Source organism: Orbicella franksi, chromosome 13 (genome assembly GCF_964199315.1).
Source record: "Orbicella franksi chromosome 13, jaOrbFran1.1, whole genome shotgun sequence".
NCBI classification, from domain to species: domain Eukaryota; kingdom Metazoa; phylum Cnidaria; class Anthozoa; order Scleractinia; family Merulinidae; genus Orbicella; species Orbicella franksi.
In genome coordinates, this window is record NC_138157.1 from 20808504 (window position 1) to 20835282 (window position 26779).

At 39.1% G+C, this 26779-nt stretch overlaps 1 protein-coding gene across 1 annotated transcript; it reads left to right on the plus strand.

Moving 5' to 3' along the window:
• The first annotated feature begins 161 nt into the window (after positions 1 to 161).
• On the plus strand, positions 162 to 26528 carry LOC145465963 (engulfment and cell motility protein 1-like). Its single transcript, XM_081449736.1, has 24 exons — positions 162 to 545; positions 712 to 752; positions 4773 to 4842; positions 5440 to 5490; positions 5976 to 6068; positions 6771 to 6847; positions 7062 to 7161; positions 7905 to 7993; positions 9241 to 9306; positions 9591 to 9663; positions 11088 to 11138; positions 12361 to 12486; positions 12802 to 12927; positions 13631 to 13735; positions 14272 to 14383; positions 15091 to 15299; positions 18103 to 18200; positions 18545 to 18596; positions 20632 to 20695; positions 21278 to 21379; positions 22220 to 22293; positions 22829 to 22915; positions 23193 to 23237; positions 23887 to 26528. The coding sequence occupies exons 1-24, from the start codon at positions 462 to 464 to the stop codon at positions 24040 to 24042; spliced, it is 2151 nt and encodes a 716-aa protein (XP_081305862.1). The 5' UTR covers positions 162 to 461; the 3' UTR covers positions 24043 to 26528.
• Positions 26529 to 26779: the final 251 nt, after the last annotated feature.

A 26779-nucleotide genomic window follows, 5' to 3' on the forward strand; every position in this document is an offset into this window, starting at 1 on the left:
CGACTAAGCTATTGCAAAGCACATCCATTGCACCTTGTAACTGTGCTTAGAAAAAGCTACAGTTAAAACAGTGGTACAATACTGAATGTTCCAGAAACATTTCTAGCGAGGGGAGGGACGGTACATTTTTGCTCATGCATAGGAGTGTGGGTGATTTCTCAGTCGGAAGTAACACAGCAGTTTGTTCCACCGAATTATTGATATTTCCTTGTCGTTTTAACACTGTGCCTCTAGCTGTCCTGCTCTTATAATACCTGCAGACATGTTCTGTTTGATAAACGTCACTACTGGACGGTAAAACGCCAGAATCTTTGCTCTGGCTTCGAACGAATGCTTCCAAGAGGTTTCATGTTGTTTTTGAAGGGTAGTGTCTGGAGTGGGTTTTGACTTGAACAACCTTGATCAATACACGGAAAGAGAAGGAACAAGGCTTCAAGAAGCATTTTTGGAGTTAAAAGACAATGTCGATCGTTCGTAGCGGTCAAGTGATAAAGCTTGCCATCGAGAAGGAGGGTCAACTGCCATTACTCACAACATTTGACCAGGTATACAAAGCTCTCGAACAGGAAATTTACCTTCATGTTATGAGGCTCATGCTAGTTTAGATGATAATTAGCTTATCTAAGATATCATTGATCCATTGCTTGAACGATAGCAATTGTCATTTATTCAAGGCTAAGCTGTTAATAAACTTCTTGTTTCCTTAAATAGAATCGACCATTAGATGAAATTGTCAGAGAAGTATGCTCAAAGTAAGTAAGCTTATATATCCTTATGCATGTTTCCTGTTAACACATTCAGTCCATTGCACATGTAGTTGTAGAAAAATAAGCCACTGGAAAGCTTACATGTACTTGAGATCGTTTGATTATTCCAGTGATATTACAACTTCACTTTGTGTTTGGTACAAACAATTAACTATTAAAATGTGTCTATCGAAATAGAAACATCAACACGATCATCCCCTCCCCCTACAGGTACTGTATGCCCCAGGCATTTCATTTGTTAATGTGCCCTAGCAGGTGGGAATTTATTATTGGGATAAGGAATGTTACACCATATGGTGCAGGGAAGTGGGCTCGGGGATTTAAAACAAGCTGCCTAGAAATCATGGCGAAACTGGGTATCAAGAGAAAGTACATATGGGTTATTGACCAAGTGTGAGGTCAAGATGGCTGGATATTGGCCAAGTTCTTTTTTTGCGTGTTTATGGACCGAGACGGAGTCGAGGTCCATAAACTCGCAAAAAAAGAACGAAAAAAAGAAGCTTGGTCGATAAAGGATATATTATATGGCCTTCGGGGAAATTTCTCTTGCAGGAGGCGATGGGTAGACCCGAGTGGGCAAGATGGTGCCATCTTGCCCGCTCGGGTAGCCAATCACAGCACAGGATTTGATTCATCTTGCCCACTCACAGAACTAGCCATATAATAACTTTCATTAAAGTGTAGCAGCTAAAAAAGGCCTTCAAAGCATTGTGCTATGCTTTAAGTAACAGTAAATATAATGTTTGCTTACCAATAAGTGACAATTTAATTGTCATATATAGAACAATACTTGGGACACAGTGGAAGAACAGTGGAAGTTCAAAGTGGATTTTACAAGAGGGGGATTTTTTTTTTCTTTTTCATTTCTAATTTTAGCCATGTATGGGGCCACCCTGCCTGAATAAAGTTTGACTTGACTTTCAAGACTATGTCCCCTTGGACCGGGGTAAGGGAATTTGATTGACACTATGGTGGGGGTATTTGAACACCATTTTTGGCCTGAGGGATAATTCAAAATGTCAATGTTTAGTGAGGGATGGGGTTTGGCGGGGAGGGGGATAAGGGGGATGTAAACCCCTCAATCGCTTTAACAATCATTAAGCAGTCATTCTCTTAATACTCATCAAATAAGTGTATAGAAGCAAAAGCCATGTGCCATGTACTGTTATTAAAGGAATGTTTTTTTAGTTGAATACCAGTGAAAGCATTGATGCAAGCTCAGTTCTATTTTTATAAACCAATGAGAAGCTAGTGGATAATTCCAATGCTAAATTTTGAATTATTATGCAATCCATCAGTTGGCTGTGTCACTTAATAGGCTCTTGTCACAAAGTTCAAAGCACAAAGTTTAGTTCTTCACAAAGTTCTTCATGCTGTACACTGTATGTTCAGGGAAGGATGGGAGAAAATCCTTGCAAAATGTGTGCAAATTGTGCAATAACATTGTTATAGTACTTAAGCACTTACTGACTGGTCCCACATGAAACAGTGAGTTTTGTTTCCCGAGCTAGAGTTCTTCAATGTTCCCCTTTGCAATCATTTGCAAACGTAGGCTGGCACAAAAGTTGCTGCGGTTAGGTTCATGTCCTGATCACATGCAAGTCGAAAGGTCAAGGTGTTGTTTCCCTAGGAAGTTAGTGAGTTTTGTTCACCCCTGCCAGGGAGTTTTGACCCATGACACATGACCGTTCTCCTCCAACTGGAAAATGTATTTGAGTTAGGAGGTACAACAAAGATATTTGGACTCCAGCAACAAAAACGAAGGATATGTTTTGCTCAGCTCTACTACCTTGCTGTTTTATGAGAAAGCAAATTCACATGCAGAGGTTGAATTTAAAAAAAATTCACATGCAGAGGAGAGTCTGTGTAAACATGTCAAGGTGCTTTAAGAATTTGTATATATGACTGGTGTTTTATGCATATAACACAGTCATGCTTCCAACACCACACCAGATAGTTGTGTTCACTTTTCTACCCCTAACTTAATGGGCCATTATGCTGTCAATTTCCCATCCCACCGACAACTGCTTAAACCCTAACCACATTCCTATACATGGTCATAGCCAGTGACGGTCTTGCTCACATTTAATCTTGCCCAAATTCACCAACTACATGTACACCAATCAAAAGACATGTCTTATCATGACCTCGGCATCAGAGATGTCATACAGATCTAAATTATGTTGCTGCCTTTAACCTGTTCAATTTGCTGAACACTAGACATCAAGAGGCAACTGAGACAGGTACAGCAGGTATTCAAGTTGATTGAAGTGATCTACCAAAGCTTAGACAAACAGTGACTTATACCCCTTTTCTACCAAGAGGTGTCAAAGTGGCTGTGGTCATTTAAGCAAAAGGAAAAGAATGAGTTCAGGTTTAAGGAGTTGTTATTGGGGAGAAGTGTTGTGTGAAATTACATATAATGTTGGTGAAGGCGACTATTCGCAGTTCCTATAATTCTCATGCTTCTGAATTCTGCCACTACATTGCATCCGAGACTGCATCCATCAATTAAAATAGCTTTTTTGGTTTGGTTTCGCCTAATATCAGCTTGTAAAGAAAACCTGCAGAAGTCATTTAGGTGTCTTGGTACAGTTTTTTTCTGGATCATACTGAGCATTTTCAAAATTACATCTTTTCAGTAATTGGAAAGGAATTCAAGTTTGTTATAATGTATTTCTTAAGTCAATCGATATTTCCATGGACTCAATAAGAAATCAGTAAAACATGAATTTTGTATGTATGGCAACTAGAATATACAATTACAGTGAAACCTCTATTAAGCGGACCCCCAATTAAGCGGATACCCTCTATTAAGTGGACACTTAGCCTGGTCCCGATGTTAACGTGTTATATTTCTCTTTATAACGGACCCCTATTCAGCAGACACCTCTCTTAAGCGGACACGTACACCAAAATAAATTGTATTTGGCTAATTTCTATTGTTAAAAACCTCTATTGAGCAGACTCCGCACTGAATTGACAATGTGTCATTGGATTACATCCTTGAAATAGTTGATTAAATGTACCCTCATTATTGTTGCTGTATGGAAAGGGCATTATTACACACAAGTTAAAGTTGGTAATGAAAGCTGATGAACTTGAACTCTGGATAGATTACAGTACAGAGCAACCGTTGACTGTTAATTGTTAACAAACAAAGTCATTGTGCAATTGTTATAACCTTTATTAAGCGGACACCCGCTATTAAGGAGACACTTGGGAAGGTCCTTAGGGTGTCTGCTTAATAGAGGTTTCACTGTAGGTCGCTAAAAAAAATTTGTACATTTGATCCAGTAATGCACCAGCCATTTGAAAACCCTACCCCTTCCTCCATTGGGAGATACTCAGAGCATTCACTTTTACTGTCACTGAAATGCAGTGAAAGCCCCGTCTTATGGGGAAAAAATTCAGTGTGAACTCCCCCACCCTCTAAACATCAAGCACAATTCATTAAAATAAATAGATTATGATATTTTTTAACAACTTCAGGGAGCTTTCACTGGAATTTTTTCATATCACTGAAGTCTAGCATGATAAACCATGTTATTAAGTGATTGAAATCATACCTTTTTCCCTAGCTGTTCAGCCTCCATGTTTTCTGTAAACATGCAACTTGAACCCAGTCTTCTAAAAGAGGTCACAAGCCAAGAGTGAAATTCCTGCCAAACCCTTGGTCAGCCCCTGCATTGTATAGCAAAGCTTGAAAAAATGTGCATTCCTTGACTACCGGGAAACCTAAATCAAGTGAAAACGAGGTGAAACCCCCGGTTTGCCATGGGTATCCCCCAATGGGGGAAGGGGGTTTCAAATGACTAGTGCATATATCACGAAAAAAATAGTAAATGAATTGACAGACATAGTTTTAGGCATTGCTATTACAAGTAATTACTGGTAGGTTTTCCATATCATATCTGGTTACCAATTTTATCTTGTTACATCAAAATCATAAACTTGACAAGTATATATCTCTGTAGCAATGAATGCTCCATCTTTTTGTTTTAGTTGGTCTTTACCAATTCCAGAGCAGTATGCTTTCCAGTACTCTGACTACAACTGCTACATAACTGAAGAAGTAAGTGATGCTTAAATCATGTCAATCACATCATTGTACTAGTAATCATGCAATATCCACTGCATCCCTGATATACATGTACATGTAACAGGTAATTTGAGCTGGACAAATGGGTTTATTATTAATGACAGGGTTAATAAGTATGTATACACTGTAAGGTATAAATGAAATCCTGTTATAATTAATTGATTAATAGTAAAAAAAAAATGAAATATTAAGTCAGTTTTAAGATCTGAAGTCACATAACTGTGCTCAGGTTGATCATGGCATCTTCCAGTTGATACTTCCAGCAAGGACTGGAGTTGGGAACGTGACACCTGCAGGTGCATTTGCTGAACTGCATTGCCAGACAGCTGCCTGTTAACAATAATGAGAACTTACTCTGACTTTAAATTATAAATTGTGTTTAATTTTGATTAGTACATTCTCACTTGGTACATCTAACTTATAAATAAAGGATGGCAAATTGTGTTAAACAGAAGAGGGGATTACTCGTACAAGCCTGGTTTTAAAGGTTCCATCTATATATAATTACCTTTCCTAAAGTATACGTCAATGGATAAAATCAAAAGTTTGCACATTGTTTCCACCATGTAGAACCGAAGTGCAATAAAGAATGGGGCGGTACTGAAGCTTACACTCTCACCAGTAAGTAAAATTAACTTTGTATTCCATATTTAAACATGATGATCTGTTGTATACTGTAGTTCAGTAAATTATGACAGATTTGTTTTTAATTATTTTTTTCAATTTTACTGGGGAGAGTTTTTCAACTAAAACAGAGTTGGCGTGACAGAATAAAGTGTAGAACATAAAATTGCCAGAAATTTCGTTAACATTAATAGGAACTGTTTGATACATGTAGCTTGTCATGAATACTTATACACACAACACCTCCAACTTGGCAAATAAATTAAGGATGGTTGCTGAAATGGTGTGCTGTGATTGCATGGCTCAGAGGCACATTCTCTTTAATTTGCTATCAGGAACACTTCACTCACCATCAACACAGTGTGTTTTAATACATAATTCATTTTAATTACTAACTTTGCTTCACATTCAGTTTCATTGGAAGTCTGTACATGTACATGTAACAATTTGACTTAGTTTATGTTTTTCTTGTTATCTTTCAGGCCAAACTCGCACAGGAAATATTTGAGCGTCTACAATCTTCCAATCCTGATGAAAAAAGGAATTCCTTGTCAGCTTTATCCACTATATCAGAGGTTAGGGGTCTATCTGTCATCAGAATATCAAAGCGCCAAGCATTGGTTACACTGCTATTGCCAGTGTTGGTATCCAGGAATTAAAATAGAAAGTACATGTAAATATTCATGAGTGCAGTAAAATTGGATCTATTTTCAAATTGAAGGTTTTTCTGTTGGTACGTAAATTAACATATTATTAAGAGGAAATTCACTTCAACCCTGGCTGGTTTTCATGCAGGTCAAATTGGAATTTTAAAATTTTTTTTTTTTTTTTCCTGGAGGAAGGAAAACTGGAATACCCTGGGCAGGCCTCGAAAAAAATCTTGAAATCCATCTTGCCCTTTGAACAAGCAGCTCTCAAATTTTGCTTGCCCTGGGCAAGTCTTAGTTTACTTTTGTCTTTACTTAGTTGGCTGATGACTTGTCTGGGACCTTGCCCACTGGGCAATTGATAATGACAACTTAGTTGCCCAGCAGGAAAATCTACCCGTGGATGACCAGACAGCACTTTCTCAAGCCCTGTACCCAGAGAAAAACCATGATCAGAGCAAGGCAAAAACTAGTAACAAACTCCACCCAGATAAATGTATGGCAGAATGCTAAAATGAATTTGGGGCACACTGATGGGAGGCATGTGCTCTCACTGCTACAGCATCCTCATCCTCAACATGCTCTCATAAATTCTAATCAATTGTTTTCTTTTTTTCTTCTTTTTTACAGGATCAAACTTTTGCCAGTGAGTTTATCAAAAGGAATGGTCTGGGGCTTCTTATTAACATGGTAGAGAACAAACCAGAGTGAGTTGTCATCCACCCTTCTGTTCCTGAAGATACTCTACTCTTGACACGAACAAATCATTGGCTGTTTTTGAACAACTGAAGTTGAATCTTCTTGTTGAGTTTTTCTTGATGAGGACTTCAATCATCAACCTGTACATGTGTAGCTCCCCCAATTCCCACAATGATGAAAAATAAAGTACTTGCATAAGTTTATTTTTCTTGTTCTCTGCAGGAGTAACGAATCTCTAGCCCACTGCCTCAATTCTTTTCATGAACTTATGGATCATGGTGAAGTATCATGGGATATCCTCACACATGGTTTTATTAAAAATGTAATTATTACCTATTACCTCTTAAATCCTAACCTTACAATTTTCACAGAGATTTAGTTGTAAGTTATTTTAAGTAACAGGAAGACATGTATGGTGGCCTAATGGTTTAAGTACACTGGTAGGTAAGATATAGTCTGCATACGAGCCAAGTGGCTCATCAGGAATGAGCTTATCCTGGTTTCCGTAGCATTAAGCGACTAGGAGTATTTCTACTCCCCCCTGGATGGGATGCTAGTCCATCACAGGGTTACCCCCAGCATTAAATTCGCCGGTACCCATTTATACACCTTGGTGGAGAGAGGCACTGTGAGAATAAAGTGCCTTGCCCAAGAACACAACACAATGTCCCTGGCCAGGATTTGAACCTGAACCGCTTGATCCGGAAACGGGTGCACTAACCATGGATGAGGCCACAGCGCCTCCACTTAAGTGCACTGGACTCCCTATTAAATATGTACAAGACCTGGCCGGGGTTATTGTGTTGTGTTTTTAGGCAAGACACTTTACACTCACAATGCCTCTCTTCACCCAGTGTATATATGGATACCAATGAATTTAATATTAATTCACCTTAATACTTTATGTTACGTTCAGCAAGACAAACTACTTGGAAAAACGAACAAGTCGTATTTACAACTTCTCTAAAACTGGCATTACTTTTGATAATATTATGGGCTTGTCATTGATACTGTACAGTTTAATATTATTATTAAATCTATTAATTTACTCCCAAATATTTTTAGTTGACAGTATTTGTGAACAAGAAAAATTCAGTGGATCCTACAGTGCTCAAGAGATGTCTGTCTATCTTAGAAGCTGTGTCCACAAACAGGTATTTAGCAGCTCACTTTAAAACTGATTTGAACTCTGAAAGTGCCCAATGTCAAAAAAAAAAAATTCGCTCATCCAATTCTACATTTCACCTAATGAACTTCTGCGAAAAAATTTTTCAATTTGGATAAAACGCAATTTTTTTACAAATCTTTACAAAGTCCAAAATTCTATTTTCTTGTTGTCAACCCCTGCTGGCGATCACAAGAATAATGTGCTCAAAATGGCCATGTGACTGATGCCTGTGATGTAGATTCAGGAAGACTGATGTTGTTTTCTGGATCATTGACGTCGTTACGAAGAGTAGCAATGCACCTTTCCGGCATTTTCAACTAAATGTAGACAACTCTGAAGCAAAATTCCTACTTGTTTTCAAGTCAGATATGTCACAACCCAAATCACGTGTTCCTGAACCTACGTCACGACTCACTTCAAACCTAGGAAGACTGGTACAAATGGTGGACCATAATGGCAGCAAATTTGAACGTCTTTAAAAACTTTGTGTCTTATCCAAATCAAAAAATTGTTTTGCAGAAGTTCGTTAGGTGAAATTTAGAATTAGATGAACGAAAAAACATTTTTGACATTATGGGCACTAGAAGGTCATATATAGTTTCCATATCAGTGTTAATTAATATATTTTTATAATATGTTAAAAAAAAACTTACCTAAAATTAAATCAGTGATAGTTAACATACATGTACAGTGTATACGTATTGTACAGTGAACATTTTGTAATGAAATTTAGGCAGAGTCAAAATCAAGTCAATGCTGAGCAGCAGTACCAAAGGTATAGAAGCCTTCAGGAGCATTGCTATGTGCTTTTGCTTTGCAGTATCTTGCTAGCTCACTTGCTTGATTTTCCTGCCCTGTCTCCCACATTCATACTTGACGCAAAGCCCCTTTTGATACCAGCCTATGGCTGATGGGGCTACCCTGCCTAAATAAAGATGACTTCACTTTGAACACTTCGCATCATTCATTTTGCACTCTGGTTTCTCAGTGTTGTGCCACCACCCTGTAAGTGGGTTGTGGTTGGGTCACCACATGTTCTCCTTTAGCCTGTAGGCTTCTCTCCCTTTAAAGAGTGCTGCTGCTGAGTAGATTTCTTCTCTCCTCTGTTGCCACCTTTATGTTACCTGTTTTCAGTTGGCTCAGAGTTTATTCAAAATAGAATGAAGAATGAATGAAGAAGTTCAATTTTTTTTTTCAAAAACTAAATATCTGGTTTTTTGTTTTGTCCATCAGCTCAACGTTTTATCCAATTGTAGAAAAAGGAGTAATTTTTGAGAATCTTGTCCTTCATCTTAAAAAGTAAGTACCATACAGTACAGTCATTAGTAAACCTGCTGCTAACTTTGTTGAATGGGACTTTTTGCCACTTATGTTATGGAATAACATCGATCATTTGATCAGTGATGCAGTTGAAAAAGGCTGGCAAACTGACAATGTCTACACTGTAGTATATGGTGTCAATCTCCCTATTTTCAGAGGCTAAACTGAAATTGTTATAAACGAGTATTTCTAACTGTTGTCATTAATTTTAGTCTATTGATAGTTATATATAGTAACCCGTTATTCTTGCTTTTATTTGTTAGCGCTAATCAAGACATTCAACTGTATGCCATTGCCCTTATCAACAGCCTTTTCATGCGAACAACAAATAAAAGAGTGAGTTCATACCATACAAAACATTTTTGTGTCATATAATTTATTACAAATGTGATTTAGTTACTGTTTGTTAAATTGACGTCAGTTTTTCATGTGTCTGTCCTGTTATTGATCATGAATTTCGTCATAACATTGTCAAAGTAGCTGTGGATCGACGAGGCGATAGCCGAGTGGATCCGTAGACTACTTTGACAATGTTATGACGAAATTCATTGTCAATAACAGGACAGATGCATTAGAAACTGACATCAATTTGTTTTTTGCGATAACAAAATTGTCAAATTGCCCGCTCTTGTTGACGCATCGCATAAATTATAAATTCATGTGTTTGTCCGCTTATTGACAATAAAAAGCTGTCAATGAGGACGCGAGAATTTCGGCAGTTATCGTTAAAATTTGTTACTTAAGGTATAGTCAAGCCACAATGTGTTAACGGCTTGTGCTGGACTCTGAATCAAACAGTTCAAGTTTCAACCTTAGTCGAGGTCTTTGTGTTAACTTAAGATGAAATCCGATAGAAATTCGAGCAATTTCAGGTTTTAGTGGACAATAATCTGTATCAGAATAATTTTAAGTGTTTTACATGCAGTCATTTTTACATTTTCTAAAGCTAAATACATAAATAATTGCCTGAAATAACATCGAAAACAATTTTCCATGGTCCGACGAAAGAAAATAAATTTCAAAGTTCAGAGAACATCAGTTTCATTTCACCAATACTTTTAAGTCTTTCATATGAGGTTCAGCGTTCGTTTTCGACGTTTGGTGTTGCTAGAAATGTTTTTTTAGAAGATATTTAAAACAGTCGTACAGAAGTTTGCAATACGATGTAAATAATCTTGGTACTAGGTTTTTGTCCACTTGTTACTCGAACTTCTGGTGGATTCCGTCTTAATATGTTCTTGAGCAAGACAAATATACTCCCACAGTCCCTCTCTCCAGTCAGAGGTATGACTACGTATAGTGTGCCAGTAAATGTGGTGGGCTCATCGCACAGTCTTTCCTCCTCTATGTGCAGAGAAAGGAATATACGACTATCTGAAAGGCAGTGTACACCAGTGTCCATTAGCGCAGGCACAGCTACATTTGTGGGCAATCCAGGGCTCTCATTTAGGACTGGGCACCGGGCAGATTAACTGGCTTTGAGGATGATTTTGACCAGCTGGTTTGACCATCTAGTGGAAAGATTTTTTCTTATAAAGAAGTTCAAATGAAAACGTGTTGCCCGCGTGTGAAAATCAGTTGCCCCCCTGCTGAAAACGTTAATGAAACCCCTGTAATAAGTCAAAAATAGTTTTGTTTAAATTTTAGTGGAACTGCAGAGTGATTACCAATATTGCTATTTTGAGTCAACCTCCAGCATTTTTAAAATAATTTTAGTGTATTTTTCTCTTACTGTTTTATTTCTTGGAATTGCTTTCTAGCAATTTGCAGATACTCTTTCAAGAAAAGGAGTAAGGACGTATATTATGAATGTAAGTCATCTCTGGCTTCTTTGAGCGGAGTTTTCCTTTTGTTAGTAGTAGATCGGTTTTCAGTACTTTTGGTGTCAAAGTAAACGTGGAATAATTTCACATGCAAGTTGTTTTCAGAACAAGCATTGTTCTTTTCTGTTGTCAGTGCTTGTACTTCACTATGTTGAATGATTGAAAACTCCAGCCAGGTCACTTAGTCACCTACTGCACTCGTTTAACCAGATACAATATCAAAACCAATCGTAACTTTAGGGATGCTTACCAATTTTGCTGGATGAACCCAATTGGAATGACATTGAATTATTGAATAGGGTTTTTCAAAATTAGATGACTAACCAATGGAAATTATACTAAGCACCTACGCTATCAACGAATATGACGCGGTTGCTGCTAAGGAGGACTGGAAGTAGAAGAAACACGCTAATGGAACGGAAATTTCGTTTGTACTTATTCTGGAAGACAACCATTTCCAAATAATGTAAAATTGTGAATTCATGTATGGTTATAGCGATCATGCTCGTAGCGTAGACCTCAAAGAATACCCAGAACGTTTTCGAACCATGGCGGTTTCATTTCCAAGCAAACGTTCTGGAAGTTTTGGCTATATTTGTAATCACCTTTGCAGCCGTTATTGAGGCCCCGTCCACACTACGCTGGGGAAATCTGGAAACGCAACAATCACCGGTCGTTTTGGATTTGTGTTTGAGAAAAACCCGGGCAGGGGAATCACAGGACTATGGTGACATCATCGTTTTCGAAAAGCTCCAGTCCACACGAAAAAAGAAACGCCGACGTTTTCAAATTCCTCCGGTTTGAAGAGCGTTTTCGAAAAGCTCCGTTTTCGTGACGGGTTAGTGTGGACGGTAGACCTAACCATAGAAATAAAGCTGCGTTACGTTTTCAAATTTCTCCGGCGTGGTGTGGACAAGGCTTGAGTTGTCACATAACATTGCGTGACGACTCAAGTAACGGCTGCAAAGGAGGCTAACATCCTTGGTAAAACTCATTTCCTTGGGGTTCTACTTGGTTCACTGTGTTCATTGTTATTTGACACATCGGGTATGATGGTTAGGCGTTTGGTTTTAGTTTGACGATACACCAAATAAATACAAGCACATTTAAAGCTGTACAAGTGAGTTAACGACAATTTTGGGGTAGAATTTAATTAACGCACTTTTCAAAGTGTATGCGCTATTTTAATCAAATCATTCTTTGTGAACAGGATATAATCCGTGACTCGAAAGTCATGAAAAACGAAATGGAACACCAGCTCTACGTATATCAATCTCTCATTTTCCGCAGTCTGCTTGTAGACTTTATCTTCACAAAAGGCAATGCTCAAAATCAGGTTAGTGTATCACTATTGTGTTGTATGCTTACAAATAAACCTTCTCAAAATGAAAAACAGGGTATTACCTCAGTCTATAAAACGGCACAGTGCCTCTTTCTATCGACAATCCCGGTCTTAAACTTTAGGACAACTTCAGGTATTTCTGCCACAACACGGCGGCAATTCGTCGCAGTGAACACTACGAAGTAGATGTCGTCTCCTCCCTACCTTTGGAAACATTTCGGATTTTAGTAAAGCAACTACATCTGTGGGACTCTGTGACATGTGTTGGAATGTTTCAGCATAATTAACTGAAATTTCTTTTCTTTGTAGAACCTTTTTGAAAGTCTCGATACTTTGCGGCGTGTGGCGTTTGAATTAGATAACGTGGGGCCTAGTTCAAGACCTCTCTCACAAGCCGGGGATCAGTACAGAGATTTAAAGAGACTCGGTTTTGTGGTGAGCCCCTTGTTTGCTTTATATAATTATGTGGAATTTACCTCATGACACAGTTGAAGAGTGCAAACATTTGCGGTAACAATTATTAATAGGACAAGGCTTACTGACCTGTGACGTCAAAGTTGAAGGCAGAAGCTGATAAAACTGAGAAGTCGTCAGGTTTTCGTGCTGAGAAGAAAAGAAATTTGGCTTTTCTACTTAGTTTAAGGCCGTTATAACAGTGGTGGATCTGTGGTGATGAAAAGGCAAAACTCGACAAAATCACGGGAGCTGTGAATCATATTCACCTCTGTCTCCAGAAAGGAATGATATACCTAAGATTCGGACCGGTTTTATGGCCTTGCCTTATACAGAGGGTTTGGATGAACTCTTACTGACCTGTTAGAGCCTATAGAAGGGGGGGAGAAAGGACTTCTAACGCCGGTATCAAACCAAACCTTTTCGAATTGACCTAACAAGTTTCAAAGGCTCTGATGTGGGATATGTTATTACTTTGTTATAAAGCCATTCTTATAATCGATGTGTACCGCCTTCAACTTGAAAATATATTTTCATGTGCTATTTTTGTTTGAAGAACGGTGTTCTGTGAGGTTAATAGAACTAACTTTTATGGCATTAGCTCTTCATCAGGGCAAAGAAATAGAGACTCCCTATTTGACGTTTGTGAGTATTTACAGTTTAGCACTCCTGTTAACTTTTACAGGACGTTGATTCGCCAGCAAATGACTTCAGTGAAGTTCCACCAGGCCTTCTTCCTTTGCACACGATGGTTTACTTTGCGCGGAAACATGAGGACCAGTATCGCAGGGTATTTTAATATTCTATGACAAAATTCACCCTTAGTTTATCAACTAGACTTGAAGACGTGAAAAGCCCAGTATATGGGAAAATCACTATATCGTAAATATTTCGTGGTCTAGAATGAAGCTGCATTTGAAGCCCGTGAGCTACATGTACCGTAAAAAAACTACACAAAAAAACTCGTGAATGAAAGACAGAAATTACAAATTAAGGCAGAACAACCTGCCAAAACATGGTTGCTATGGAGACGTCAAAGTATGTGGACACACAAAACTCGGCGGACAAACATTTTTCAGCGTAAAAGTTACGAAAAGTAAAAACAAGTTGGGTCATATTTGGTATTACACCATTGCCGTATCAGCGACTGAGTTTTAGTGTGGTATTGTTAATTATCTGCTGAATTTTTTTACGCCATTCACTGGTGAGGTTAACACCAAGAAATATCCCCACATTTGTTCATTCAAGTTAGATAAGTTTAAAGTGAGTTCGTAAAAACATTTTGTGTGATTCAAGGGAAATCTGACTGTTACCTTTTCTGTCAAGGTCATTCTGGAAAATCTTGGTCGAGGTGATGACTATGAGTGCCCGTTTGCTCGTACCAGTATTGCTCTTACCAAAATGCTGTGTGAAGTACTGGAAATCAGTGGAGAAGCGCGTAAGTTGAAGACTCAATTCTGGTCACAAGGCAACCTAGTGGAATAAAATGGCTTCGAGATTGTCAATTATAGATCCAGCGTAGTAATCTTCACAAGAGTGGTTTAATTTGTAGAAAGGAAAACAGGAACCACTAGGAAATGAAGATCACTAACTTTGGCGTGGGTGGAAAGTGGAATGCAATGTGGAAAAAACTAGTCAGGCTAGTGATGGTTTAGATACGTGCGAAATTTCTTAAAACTGCCAGTATAGTCTGAACACTGGAGTTCTTTTCCAACATGACCAGCTCCCAGTCACCCTGCAAGTAGCGCCTTTTCTTACGGTACATATGCGTTGTAAAAAAGAGATAAAGCAAACGGAGATAAAAGAGGCTCTACTCGCAGGGTGGCTCCCGCTTGGCTTGATAGCTCAATTGCCAGTAAGAGCAGTGCAGCGGTATCACAGAGGTCATGGATTCAAATCCCGTTCAAGCCTGAAATTTAATCCACCCCCCAGCCCCGGCAGACTTTAGTTAATTAACTGCAGTGATCATACATACCTTTAGATCTTTCTTTGCAGTTCAAATTTAAGATCTTTTATATATTCACTTGCAACTTAGAAACAATTGCTAGATTTCAATTAAGCTTAGTCACATCTCACTTGCCCCTTTGTAGGAAAGAGATATTGTCCAGACCGGTTAGCTTTTTTGATCTTTTTGCTCTGTTTTAGCTTCCGATTCCGGGAAAGACTTCTACCCGATTTTCTTCACCATGGACTTTGCATTTGAAGAATTCTTTTGCATTTGTATTCAACTTTTGAACAAGACGTGGAAAGAAATGAGAGCCACCTCAGGAGACTTCAGTCGTGTCATGCAAGTGGTTAAAGATCAGATTTGCAGAGCGCTTAAAGATAAACATCTATCCATGGAATTGTTTAAGGTGAGTCAAGTCAAATAGCATATATAGTTCAAAGAAGCTACGTCATGGTTTGGACATCTTGAAAGGAGTAGCCCAAATTTTTCGTCGTTTGTAATCCGTGTTAATCTTCTCCATCCTTAACCATCCTTGTTCCTTTTTGGTTTATTATTATGTTTTTAGCGTTTTTATATCTTAGTAAACGAATATTGTCAGGTTTCCTTCAATTTAAAGATAATTTTGTGCATGGCCAAAATAACTTAAATGCTGTGCCTGATCTCCTTTAAGTTTTAAGATATTGCTTCTTTCTTTATCTACTTTCTATTGGTTGCTCAATCCAGATAAACCTAAAGACAAAATTTTTTATGCATGCAGAAATTAGCCGATTCTCTAGACAGGCGCTTTTAGAGAGGTTTCTTAAACAATAGACCGCTTTTCCTTGGATTTTACCGGCACAATAAACACACGCGGGACGTTGGGAGAACACAGAAAAACTTGTAAAATGGCTCGTGATTTACAAGCTTTTCGAGTGTTCTCCCAACGTCCCAATTGGATTTATTGCGCCGGTGAACTCCTTGAAAAGCGGTCTATTGCTTTTATGAAATAACTGTAGGAAACGTTTGTCGAAGAGAGGAAAATTCATTTTATTTTCTTGATCACGTTGCTTATTCTCACAAATTCATTAGATGACGTGGCAAACCAATCACGGAAACTAAAAGAATGAAAGCACCGCAGACTCAGCTCCACTAGACTAATCACAGCCCTCTATTTTCTCGTATTTTTATTCGATCATTGAACGTGCGGATAGAATCGCGAGAGAACTGGACGCCAGCGCAAAACGGGAGACTGCGAACAGTCTACAGCTCCGCACACAAAATACACTGAGCAAAGCGACGAAAACTTTTAGCACTATAAATATTCTAGGAAAGGAATGGAATAGGCAGAAATAAGTTGTATTCAAAAATTCAAAAGTGCTTTGACGGAGAAATGCAGGAAGTTCGTGGCCGGATGCAGTCATAATGAAAGTGTAAGACTGTAAGGAAAGTTTGCCTGCAGTACAACTTCATACGATTAGGGAAGTGATTCATCGATATCTTTCAAAAGTTTAGCGATTGAAATGAAGGTTAGTTTAAGCAACTGTTGTGAAATTTATTCAATATTTATTTACTTACGTTATGTTGAAGGCTATGAAGTCCGTGTTTCTGTATATTTTGTTACGCGACAACTGTTGCTTGAAAGCTTAATGGCGACGACATTAATTTATCGTGTTATTGCATTGGGCTTGATTGAACTTCAAACTATAATCTTAATGTTGGATCGAAAGAAATCTTTTCACTGCTTTTTAAACAAACAAGTCTATCAGTGAAGGCCAGCTACACTGATCAGATCAGAAGGCCCATGAAGAAGGCCCACAGAGTCCTCCACAGACCGTGTTTATCACTGAAGCGCTTACTGAAACTTCCTGCTAATTTCAAGCGTGAACGGAATCGGCACAAACTGATTTTAGCCAAGGAAAAAAAAAAATCAGTTATTTTTATATTTTGCGACCACTTTCTGGTCCTGTATTTCTTGGCAAATTTCCATTTTAATGTTGCATGAAAAGACATTCGTGTTATTGATATTAGGTCAGTCAGTGAAAGCCGGAGCCGTTTGTTATGTTCTTGTTAGTGTTCTGAGTTTCGGAAACCGTGTGTTACCTGCTCAGTGGAACGTAGGTTTTTTTTCAACTGTACTGACCAATAAGAGCACGCGTAGTATCTCAATACCTCCTACTAACCGAGTTCAAGGTCCGCACTGTAAGTTACGGACCGAGTTTTTTCCGAGGATCCGTGACTTACAGTACGGTCCGAGAAGACGAGGTTGGAAAGATATTTATTATATCTCTACTTTGTGTCTGACGGGTTCGGGAACGATTTCTGTTCACGCGGACTGACTTGAAATCTCTGTCGCACGTCGAAAGCAAAACGAGTCAATGTGCAATCGTTGTTAAGTCGTTAGCGCGTTTTAATTCACGTTTTAAAGTAAAAGAAAGATTTAAACTTTTACTATAAAATTTAGGAATACTTGGCGATAAATCACGAAACATTTTGGCAACGAAAACAGCTTTAACATTTAGCGGGTCGTACAGTAAAATACGGCCCGCTAAATTGACCAATCACAGTGCGCGTAGTAACTGAGAGATATAATAAGTAATTTGATAAAATCCACTTTTTTGGACTCACTCGGCTGCGCCTCGTGATTCCACAACATTTTGACCACTATGATGACGCGTATCGTTGTCGACAAGAATACAGACAACGCTAAACCACATTCGACTCGTTAAATCGAAAGGTATTCGGAATTACTTCGGTTTTGCGCCACTACTTACCTCGATTGGCTCAAAAAACTCGCACTTCTTCTTAATCAATCAGCCGCGAAACAAAAACCAATCGCGACTTGGTCAAACCAGTTTGCCGCCCTTAGCGCTGGCTAGATGTATTTGCTTTCTGTTCCCATGGTTCATCGTGTTGTTACCGTTTGTCATGGTTGACGAGAGTGACTTAGGTTTTGGTGTTACGACGATCAAATGAAGACCGGCAACGCGCTAATAACTTTGTAAAATAGCTATATTTCGCAGTTTTTGTTTCCTTTCATCACTTGTGGTTCTCCATAAACTTGGGCAAAAGATTTGTTTCTTTCCTTCCAATGAAACCGAGAGAACCTACGGTACCACTGCACCACTATCCGCCACGTATGGAAACTGTAATACCACCCTCACTTGCTATGGGACGACTCGTTCAAATTATTCAGGTCAATACTCGTTAACTGACATCCTTTTTTCCTGCAGACCAATGTGTTCAACTTAGGATATTCACAAATTGTTAAAATTCTACAAGAAGAGATACATGCAAGAAACATCATGGAACTGAAAGCCAAACCCGTTGTGTGAGTACGAAAGCAAGTAGAGATTTGCTTTTCCTGTGGTAACACCAAAAAATAAGATTTCACGAACAACTCTTGACTCGCTGTGAAAGGCTGTATTTAAGAGATGTTAGGAGTTCGTGCGAGCATTTAATAATAATCAAGAGGTTGTCTTCTGCAAGAACGGGAATATTTTCAACACTGAGAGGAGAGAGAGTTTTCTGAGTAAAGATTGATATTGTGTATACAGAATTTTGCTGTGAAGGGCATGGACATGTAGGCATCACCTTCGTCCATTTTAGCTTTGCTACTTTCACATTTTTACTGAATTGAAAAGTTCAGAAACGTATTGATTTTTTTCCTCACAGAGAACTTAGAGAACAAGTGCTTCCAGAACTCAAAGAATTAGTCAAACAGCAGGTAAGATTCTTTGATGTTTGGTTATAAGGACTCACAATCACGAAACGCGAAAAACGCAGGAGAAAACACATTTTTTGTGTCGTGTTTTCTTGTCCTGTGAATCAGAAACAGCAGAACTAGAGTTCTCCTTCAATAATAGGCTGCATCGAGCAACTTTATTTGTCTCGTTGATCCAATGTTTTGGTTTAGAGTTATATTTTCTGTGAAGTATATATGAAATAATTCATATTTGAACTGCGGTTGTAGATGAAAGTGAAGAATGATCATCGCAGTTAATTTTCCAATCTAAGCAATTAATTGACCTCGCTCCCAATGTGTGGTTTCATAGCTCAGTTGGCAGAGCATCGCACCGGTATCGCGGAGGTCACGGGTTCGAATCCCGTTGAAGCCCTGATTTTTTTTTTTTTCAGGCTTCTTCTTTCCAATTGCTTAGATTGGAAAATTAACTGCGATGATCATTCTTCACTTTCATCTACAACCGCAGTTCAAATATGAATTATTTCATATATACTTCACATCATTTCACTTCTCACGGGAAGATATGAACTCAATTAATTGACCTCGCTCCCAATGTGTGGCTTCATAGCTCAGTTGGTAGAGCATCGCACCGGTATCGCGGGGGTCACGGGTTCGAATCCCGTTGAAGCTCTGATTTTTTTCAGGCTTCTTCTTTCCAATTGGTTAGATTGGAAAATTAACTGCGATTATCATTCTTCACTTTCAGTTATATTTTCTGTTACTCATGTTTGTTGATTCCCAAGAAAGAGCAATACATTGCCGAGCCGCAAAGTGACGCGAATAAAATGACGGTGTAGTTCGTATAGTGTGATCGTCGGGGTGAGGGTAGTTCTGAAAAAAAACTGTTGTTGGTGACTGACGTTTCGACAACCTGAGCGGAAGTCATCTTCAGAATCAAGTGAATAGTGTTTGTCAGTCTGGTCCGTTGAACGTGATTGGTCAGTTTAGCCGTGATGGTATTGGCTGAAAGACTCGTGTTAAGTTTGTCATCAGTCATTGGTGGGTTTCGATCTGTCTATTGTTAGTCAAATTGGTCGGTTTTTGGTCCGTCCATTGTTAGTCAAATTGAGTCGGTCTGTTAGAAGTCCGTTTGTCGGTTTCGTTTCCGTCATGGATAAGTCGTTTGTAAGGTGCCGGTAGTTGTTGACATCTGTTAAGAGGCGTTTGCTCTAGGTTAGTGTACCAGCTTTCCAGAGTTAGTCGTTGAAAATAGTTTGTACTGTAGGTTAAGCACTGAGCAGAGTCCCAGTCAATGTTGTGGTTTGTCAGTTGATGATGTACAGCAATGTGCTTGTTGGCATCACCATTTCTCGTGGCTCGTAACCCAACACCTGTTACTACAGTGCCTATACCTTACATTAAGGGCAGTTCTGAGACCATCTCACGGATCCTACAGCCCTACAACATCCGTGTAGCCCACAAACCTACAACTACGTTACGACACTTACTGACCAATGTTAAAGACAGGAACGAACCTAACAACAGACAGGGAGCAGTTTACAAGATCAAATCCTCCGACTGCCAGGCTTCCTACATTGGTGAGACTGGCAGAAACCTTAACACGAGACTGACTGAACACAAACGAGCCACGAGAAATGGTGATGCCAACAAATATACCATCATGGCTAAACTGACCAATCACGTTCAACGAACCAGACTTATAACATCATCGACTGACAAACACTATTCACTTGACTCTGAAGATGACTTCCGCTCAGGTTGTCGAAACGTCAGTCACCAACAACAGTTCTTTTCAGAACTACCCTCACCCGGACGATCACGTTATATGAACTACTGATACTCCTGGGTTCAAACCAGTTACTATAAAAATGACAGTGTATTAATTTCCAAACTCTCAGGTCGAACACTAAAATAAATCAATGATAAATCTGTCGTTAAGCCGAAATAATATTTTAATGGATCTTGAAAAGAATGAATAAAAAAATGTAAAGCTTTGTAATATTGGACGTGACACTGAAAGAAAAAACTCTAATCAACTCATGTTGATTGTTTCTAGAGGTTGGATCAGCTTATTCAAGGAGCTCAATTTGACAAAGCCCCAGGTCGGGCACGAGGGAGAGGTAAGGACCTGTGGACAACCTCGTTGTTATGAGATGGGTAGGCTGTGACACGAGAATGTTTTAAGGGAATTTGGGTTAAAAAAAAAAACCAAAACAAACAAAGAAACAGATCTATTGCAAAACATGAGGCGGTGTTGTGCAGAACTGCTTCAGAGATTTGAAGTCGGTATTTCTCTACAGGTACACGGTGATTTAACGCCTCCCAAGTGCTGAAGTGGTTTTCGTTTCTTCTTAGGGCTACTTGCGACATTTTTACACGCGCGACTAAATTTCTAGGCAGCATTCTGGGTGGAACTCGGCGATTTCGACTTTTTATGTCGCTGACTATAAGCTGGCTAGAAACTACGTTTTTAAAGAATAAAGTTTCGTTTATTGCAATCAAAAAACTTCGTATTTCAACTGACGAAGTCTGAAGTTGTTTAGTCAAAGAGATGCTTGTTACACACGTTTCTTTCATACCTCTTTTAGCTACTGATACACAAGGAAACCGCAAAATGAATTTTCATTACAGCAAACAACTAAACTGAAGAAATTACGTATTACTTAGCTTATAACGAATTGTTTCTTTTTTTGTCATTGCAGATAGGTACTGGTATTGTAGATTGTCACCAAATTTAAAATTTCTCCATTACGGCGACTGTCAAGAGGGCCAGACGCCTTCGCTAGAAAATCTTCCTAACAAATGTGAGTCCTCTGGCCTTCCTGTCTGTGGATGGGCAATACTTTCGTGTGGTGCTGTGATTATTCTGTGAATATACCCCATCGTGTGCGACCATTCCAGTGAACGTTTTTTAGCAGTACTTTCAAGTGGAGCTGTTCGTTATTTTGTACAAAATGGTTCTTTAGGTGAAAGCCTAGCTGCTGTGTAACTATGCAAATGAAAGAGCAGTACTTCCATGTGGCACTGTCAGTTAATATCGTGTAATGTGTACCAAGCTTGTTGTTCTGTTTTGCCAGACATACTATGCCTGGGTTTTTCTATTAAAGCAATCAACTCCCTCCCCTCCCCCTCGCCCCTCCCCTCCCCCCGCCCCTCCCCTCCCCCCCCCCAAAAAAAAATAACAGGACGGAAGGGAAAAAAGCCAAAAAATGAACAAAAAATATTGAGCACTCCGTCACAGCAAACTATATGTAGTGTTTTTCCTGCCGTAACTCGTTGCCATAAAAGCGACACTTGTAAGTTTTTTTTATTATATGACCAGCTCCGTGAGCGGGCAAGATGAGTCAAATCCTGCGCTGTGATTGGCTACCCGAGTGGGCAAGATGGAGCTATCTTGCCCGCTCGGGACTGCCTGCCGTGTCCCGCGAGAAAAATTTCCCCGAAAGCCATATATTAGATCCTTTATCGACCAAACTTGTTCGGTCAAGATGGTTGGATATTGGCCTCGTTCTTTTTTGCGAGGTTATGGACCTCGACTCTGTCTCGGTCCTTAAACTCGCAAAAAAAGAACTTGACCAATACCCAGCCATCTTGTCCTCGCACTAGGTCAATACTGAACCCATATATATTGTTTATTTTTACAGTACCAATCGCCAAAATCAACAACCTGCTGGTTGGAAAGGATTGTCCTCATAGCAAGGATCGGAAAATCGGCAAAGTAAGATATTTAGTTTCAGGTTTGCGAGAAGTAAGTTGAAAATACAACGCGCGGCGGAGTGTTATTGACGAATCTTGAGGTGTTTGGCTGTGTGATCAAACAATCTCGATACATCTTCTCAATCGAAACTAAAAGTGAGGAGTATGTGGAGGAATAAAATCGTAAAATCGCTCACCTGCTTGCTCGCGTTTAAAGATAAGCTTTCCTAACCTCTGTCACCGTCATGAATTGCTTTGGTTTTGCTTTATGAATTACTGATGAGATTGAGGTAAAGTGAAGGGAGAAATGAAATACCAAGAAATATTTTATACACCAGTAAATAGACTAGCGTAATTTTATGTACTTCTAGTAATTGTTAACCTGAAATTTTTCCAGAAAATCGTTCATTTCATCTAAATGTGCAACCCTGTCTCCTCCGTCATAGATAAGCTATTTGAATTTGGTTCAAAACTACAAGGGAGGGGACACTAAAAATATGTCAATGATTGGGGATATTTGTTCGTATGTGTAAGCTCTTTTTTTCATTTCCTCACAGGGATATGTATCATTATGTTTTTCTCTTATGTACGAGAGCGAGGCAGATGAGAAGCATCTCGACTTCATTGCAGGAAACCCGGCAATGGTTAGTATTGGTGTTAGTAGATTGTTTTGTTTTCCGATCCTCGTTTTGTGCAATTGTCCTGTCCATGAACTGTCTCTTCCTTACCCTATATGGGGGTTGAACCCAGAGGGGGAGGGGAGTGTTTGATCATTTCATTTCACCCAGAAGTTTGAAAAAGGGCGTGACTGTATAGTAGCCTACGATGGACTGCCAATACTACATGTCGCTTCATGCAGTGGAAAACTTGAAGAAAGCTCTTGCATGAAACGATCAAGTGATTATTTTCACTTCGTTTCAGTTTGCCATTTGGACAGACGGTTTAGCAACGCTACTCAACAAAGAGGTAAGGTTGTGAATTTACGTACCCCCGTGAAAAAGTTTATATCAATTGCAGGAAGCAAGAATGTGACTGACGAAACATTAGCTTCTCGTTTTTCGTACACCTTCATCCTAGGCTGTCATAGTCGTTCTAGTGAGAGGCAAATTGCTTGTCTCATAGCTCGCCCTCTTGTCGTTTGGTTCTGCCAAGTTTTCGGGCTTGAGTCACTCAGATTTCGCGGAAAAAAAATACTACAGTTAGCTCTAGACCATCTAAATATTTGTCCTCCGCGTATCTGCCATTGTGGATTACATTATCCTAATGTTGACTCTGTTCGTAGGCTTTTAGCCTTTGATTAAGGCCCCACAACGTTGCTTCCCAGAAAACTAAAAATGTTTCGTTGGCGGGCAAAACGGGAAACAGTTCCTACGGAGGTTAATTGTTTCTGGAAACATGCAAAGTAATTTGTTTGTTTCTGCGTTTGTGGGTCCGTTATGCCTGTTTTGAATGGGATTTAAAGCTTGTTTTTAGGAAAACAGCCAGTTACTATATTTGTGGATGTTGCTTATGCTCGCACTTATGGGTTAGTGAAAACCAGCCTTGAGCGACATAGAACCCGTCATGTTTTTGTTGCATTGACCATGCCTCTGAATGTTCTAACATTTCCACACAGATGCCGTCTTCGGAGTCCCACGAAGAACTAGAAACCCTTCTTAATATGGAAATGAAACTCAGATTGTTAGACTTGGAGAATATAACCATCCCTGAGACCCCACCACAAGTACCTGCTGAACCTCCGAACTTTAACTTCGTCTATGACTTTAGTTAGCTCAGCAGTCACTGAAGAGGTGTCCTTTTCTGGTTCAGGTTCGAAATGATGAACTCTAGATGACCCAAGGAAAGGTCAATTAGGTGGTTTCTTGTCTCGAGGGCAATTCTAAAGTCTTTCACGGTGCGTTAACTGAGTTGAGCTTTCAAAACTCTGAGCAAGACCAACTACCCGTTGATAAGCGCGGGAAATGCCAGCCAATTCCAGGCACCGTCTTTGTTCTGATTAGTTGCCGGGCGCACGGACGCATCAGCGCAGGCGTATGCTTACGTTTCGCGCGAGATTTGAACTAAATGAATGACTTGCCCGCGCCGTCAAACCCCAAAAGATCGTTTATATCAACAGTTGACCGATTTACTTTCGTGATGTTCCACATATACACTTTCGAAAATTTCCGAGGTTGAACCTGAGAAAAACACCCTCTAATTAAATAGTCATATTACAAATTTGTAGTGAGAAAATGAATAATTAGTTTAAAATGTGTTTTAATAGTTAGGTATTTTGATACATTCTTTGCATCATATTAAAACGTTTTTTTTTTTAGAATATTTTACGGCTTTTTTTACTTATTTGGTGAAAATATGTCTAGAGTGAGTTAAAAGGAGAATCTGGCATTATCAGGTAGTGAGATTTAGGATGAGCAATGATTTATTTTGAAGTTAAACTCCTTTAAGCGCGAACCTTCTCTTTGTGATACGAGAAAAGCCAAATGGGTTTCTCTCTTGTTCTCATCTCTGCGTTATGAAATTCGCATTGTATTAAGACGTATTTCTATGAACCTCCTTAAACAGTCTTTATGCTTTCGACTTATGCTGGCTCGCCTTAAGCCGGAGAAATTTGAAAACGCAGCTTTATTTCTACGGTTAGGCCTTCCGCCCACACTAATCCGGACTGAAAACGGAGGTTTTCGAAAACGCTCTTCAAAGCGGAAGAATTTGAAAACGTCGGCTTTTCGCTTTAGTGTGGACGGAAAACAGTTTAAAAACGGAGCTTTTTGTAAACGAGGACGTCTTGTTAACCCTTACGGGTACACTCCAGGTTTTCTGCCGCCGGTGATTGTTGCATTTTCAAATTTTTCCGGGGTAGTGTGGACGGAAAACATTTGATGAGTGTCCGAATTGAAAACTCTGCCTTCAAAATTTCTCCGGCGTATTGTGGATGGGGTTTTGTAGTCACTCTCTCTTCATTCTAATATTAAAAGTATAAGGATAAATGTGATAGAAATCACAGTTGGTGAAGGTGGGGAGGGGGGTTGAGAAATAGAAAAAAAACAACTTGTGATTACACAGCGTATTGGAAACATTCAGTACCCTAGACTGGTCTGAAGCACTGAAATCGTGGAAGCTTTGCCCGACCTTACCAAAGGCTCTTTCATGGAGTCAATTCTAAGGCAGTCCTTTGAAGTCGTGAAAGCCATGCCATGTTTTGGTTAAAGGCGTTTGTTCTGTTTAGGACAGAACGTTCGGAAGATTTGAATGTCGTGTTCAAACTGAAGATGTAGGCAAGTAATGTGGTACATGTCGCTATGTAAACACAAGTAGCTAATTTTCTATTTCTTGTGTTAAATTCAGGCTGGTCTGGGTATCCAGTCAATTTTACAATACCGTTATTTAAACACGCGAAGTGTTATATATTTCGAAAAACGCTTCAACCGTGTTTACAGAAAGAGCTAAATTTTATGCTAAAACTCAAAGCTTAGTTTTCTTTGTTATTTTAATCCGATGATGAGGAACAACACCAATAGAAAGCCTGCGATTACCTCTTGTCCAGCGGTGTCTCCTGCCGGAGTTTTCAGGTTCATCGGTCAGGGCGGGTTGTTCGATTGCTGGTTAACGCTAACCCAGGAATAAAAGTTAACCGAAGTATTAATTTTTCTTGAATAAAAATTTTTTCACTTTTTATGTTTTGTGCATTTTGAGATCACACAGGCTCAAAACTGAAGGACAAACGATATAAACAGAAAACGTCACCCGAAGAGTTACAAAACTGAAATCCAAATTCTCGCTAATCCTGGGTTAGCTTAAGAGGGCTTTGAACGACCCGGCCCCAAGAGGTTTAATTAATCTCGGACCGATTTCTTTGAATCAGCATTGCAATCTTGAGAAATACGCTACGTAACTTCATAGCTAGTATAAAACCACAGTTCTTAACAACATTATCCGAGTCGGTCATGCTACTTCGAGGTTGGGGAAACGAGTTTTATGTTCGGAAAATCAGCGAGTACAAAACTGCTGGATGATTTTGTCGGCTAGTCGGATTATTTCACAAGCGTACGTAACTTGGACGTACCAAAAGATGTAGAGTGAGTTCTGTTTCGGATTTAATAACGTAAAACTGTTCCCCTAAATCTGTCTTGTAAATGTTAAATTTGCTCTCAAACAGTGGTTTTATTTTGTTATCGCTGGAAGTAACCATATTTTTATACATATCTCAACCTCTGTTAGTAATTCGAATATTTTCAATAAAGATATATCAGTTTTATCAGTAACGTGTGGATCTAATTTCCTTTAGTAAGTACAACCAAACGGGATGCACACTGTATAAAGGATGAAAATAATTGAGTGCTTTTCCAAAATGTCTTTAAAAATCTAGATTGTTTCACTCATCCAAAGTAACGAATACTTTTGTCAATGAGGGCTGTAAACGTTAGCTTTTTGGTATTACCCTCTTAAAATATTGAATGTAAGAAATATTGAATTAATTTAAATCATTACAACTAGACTGCAGAACAGTTGTT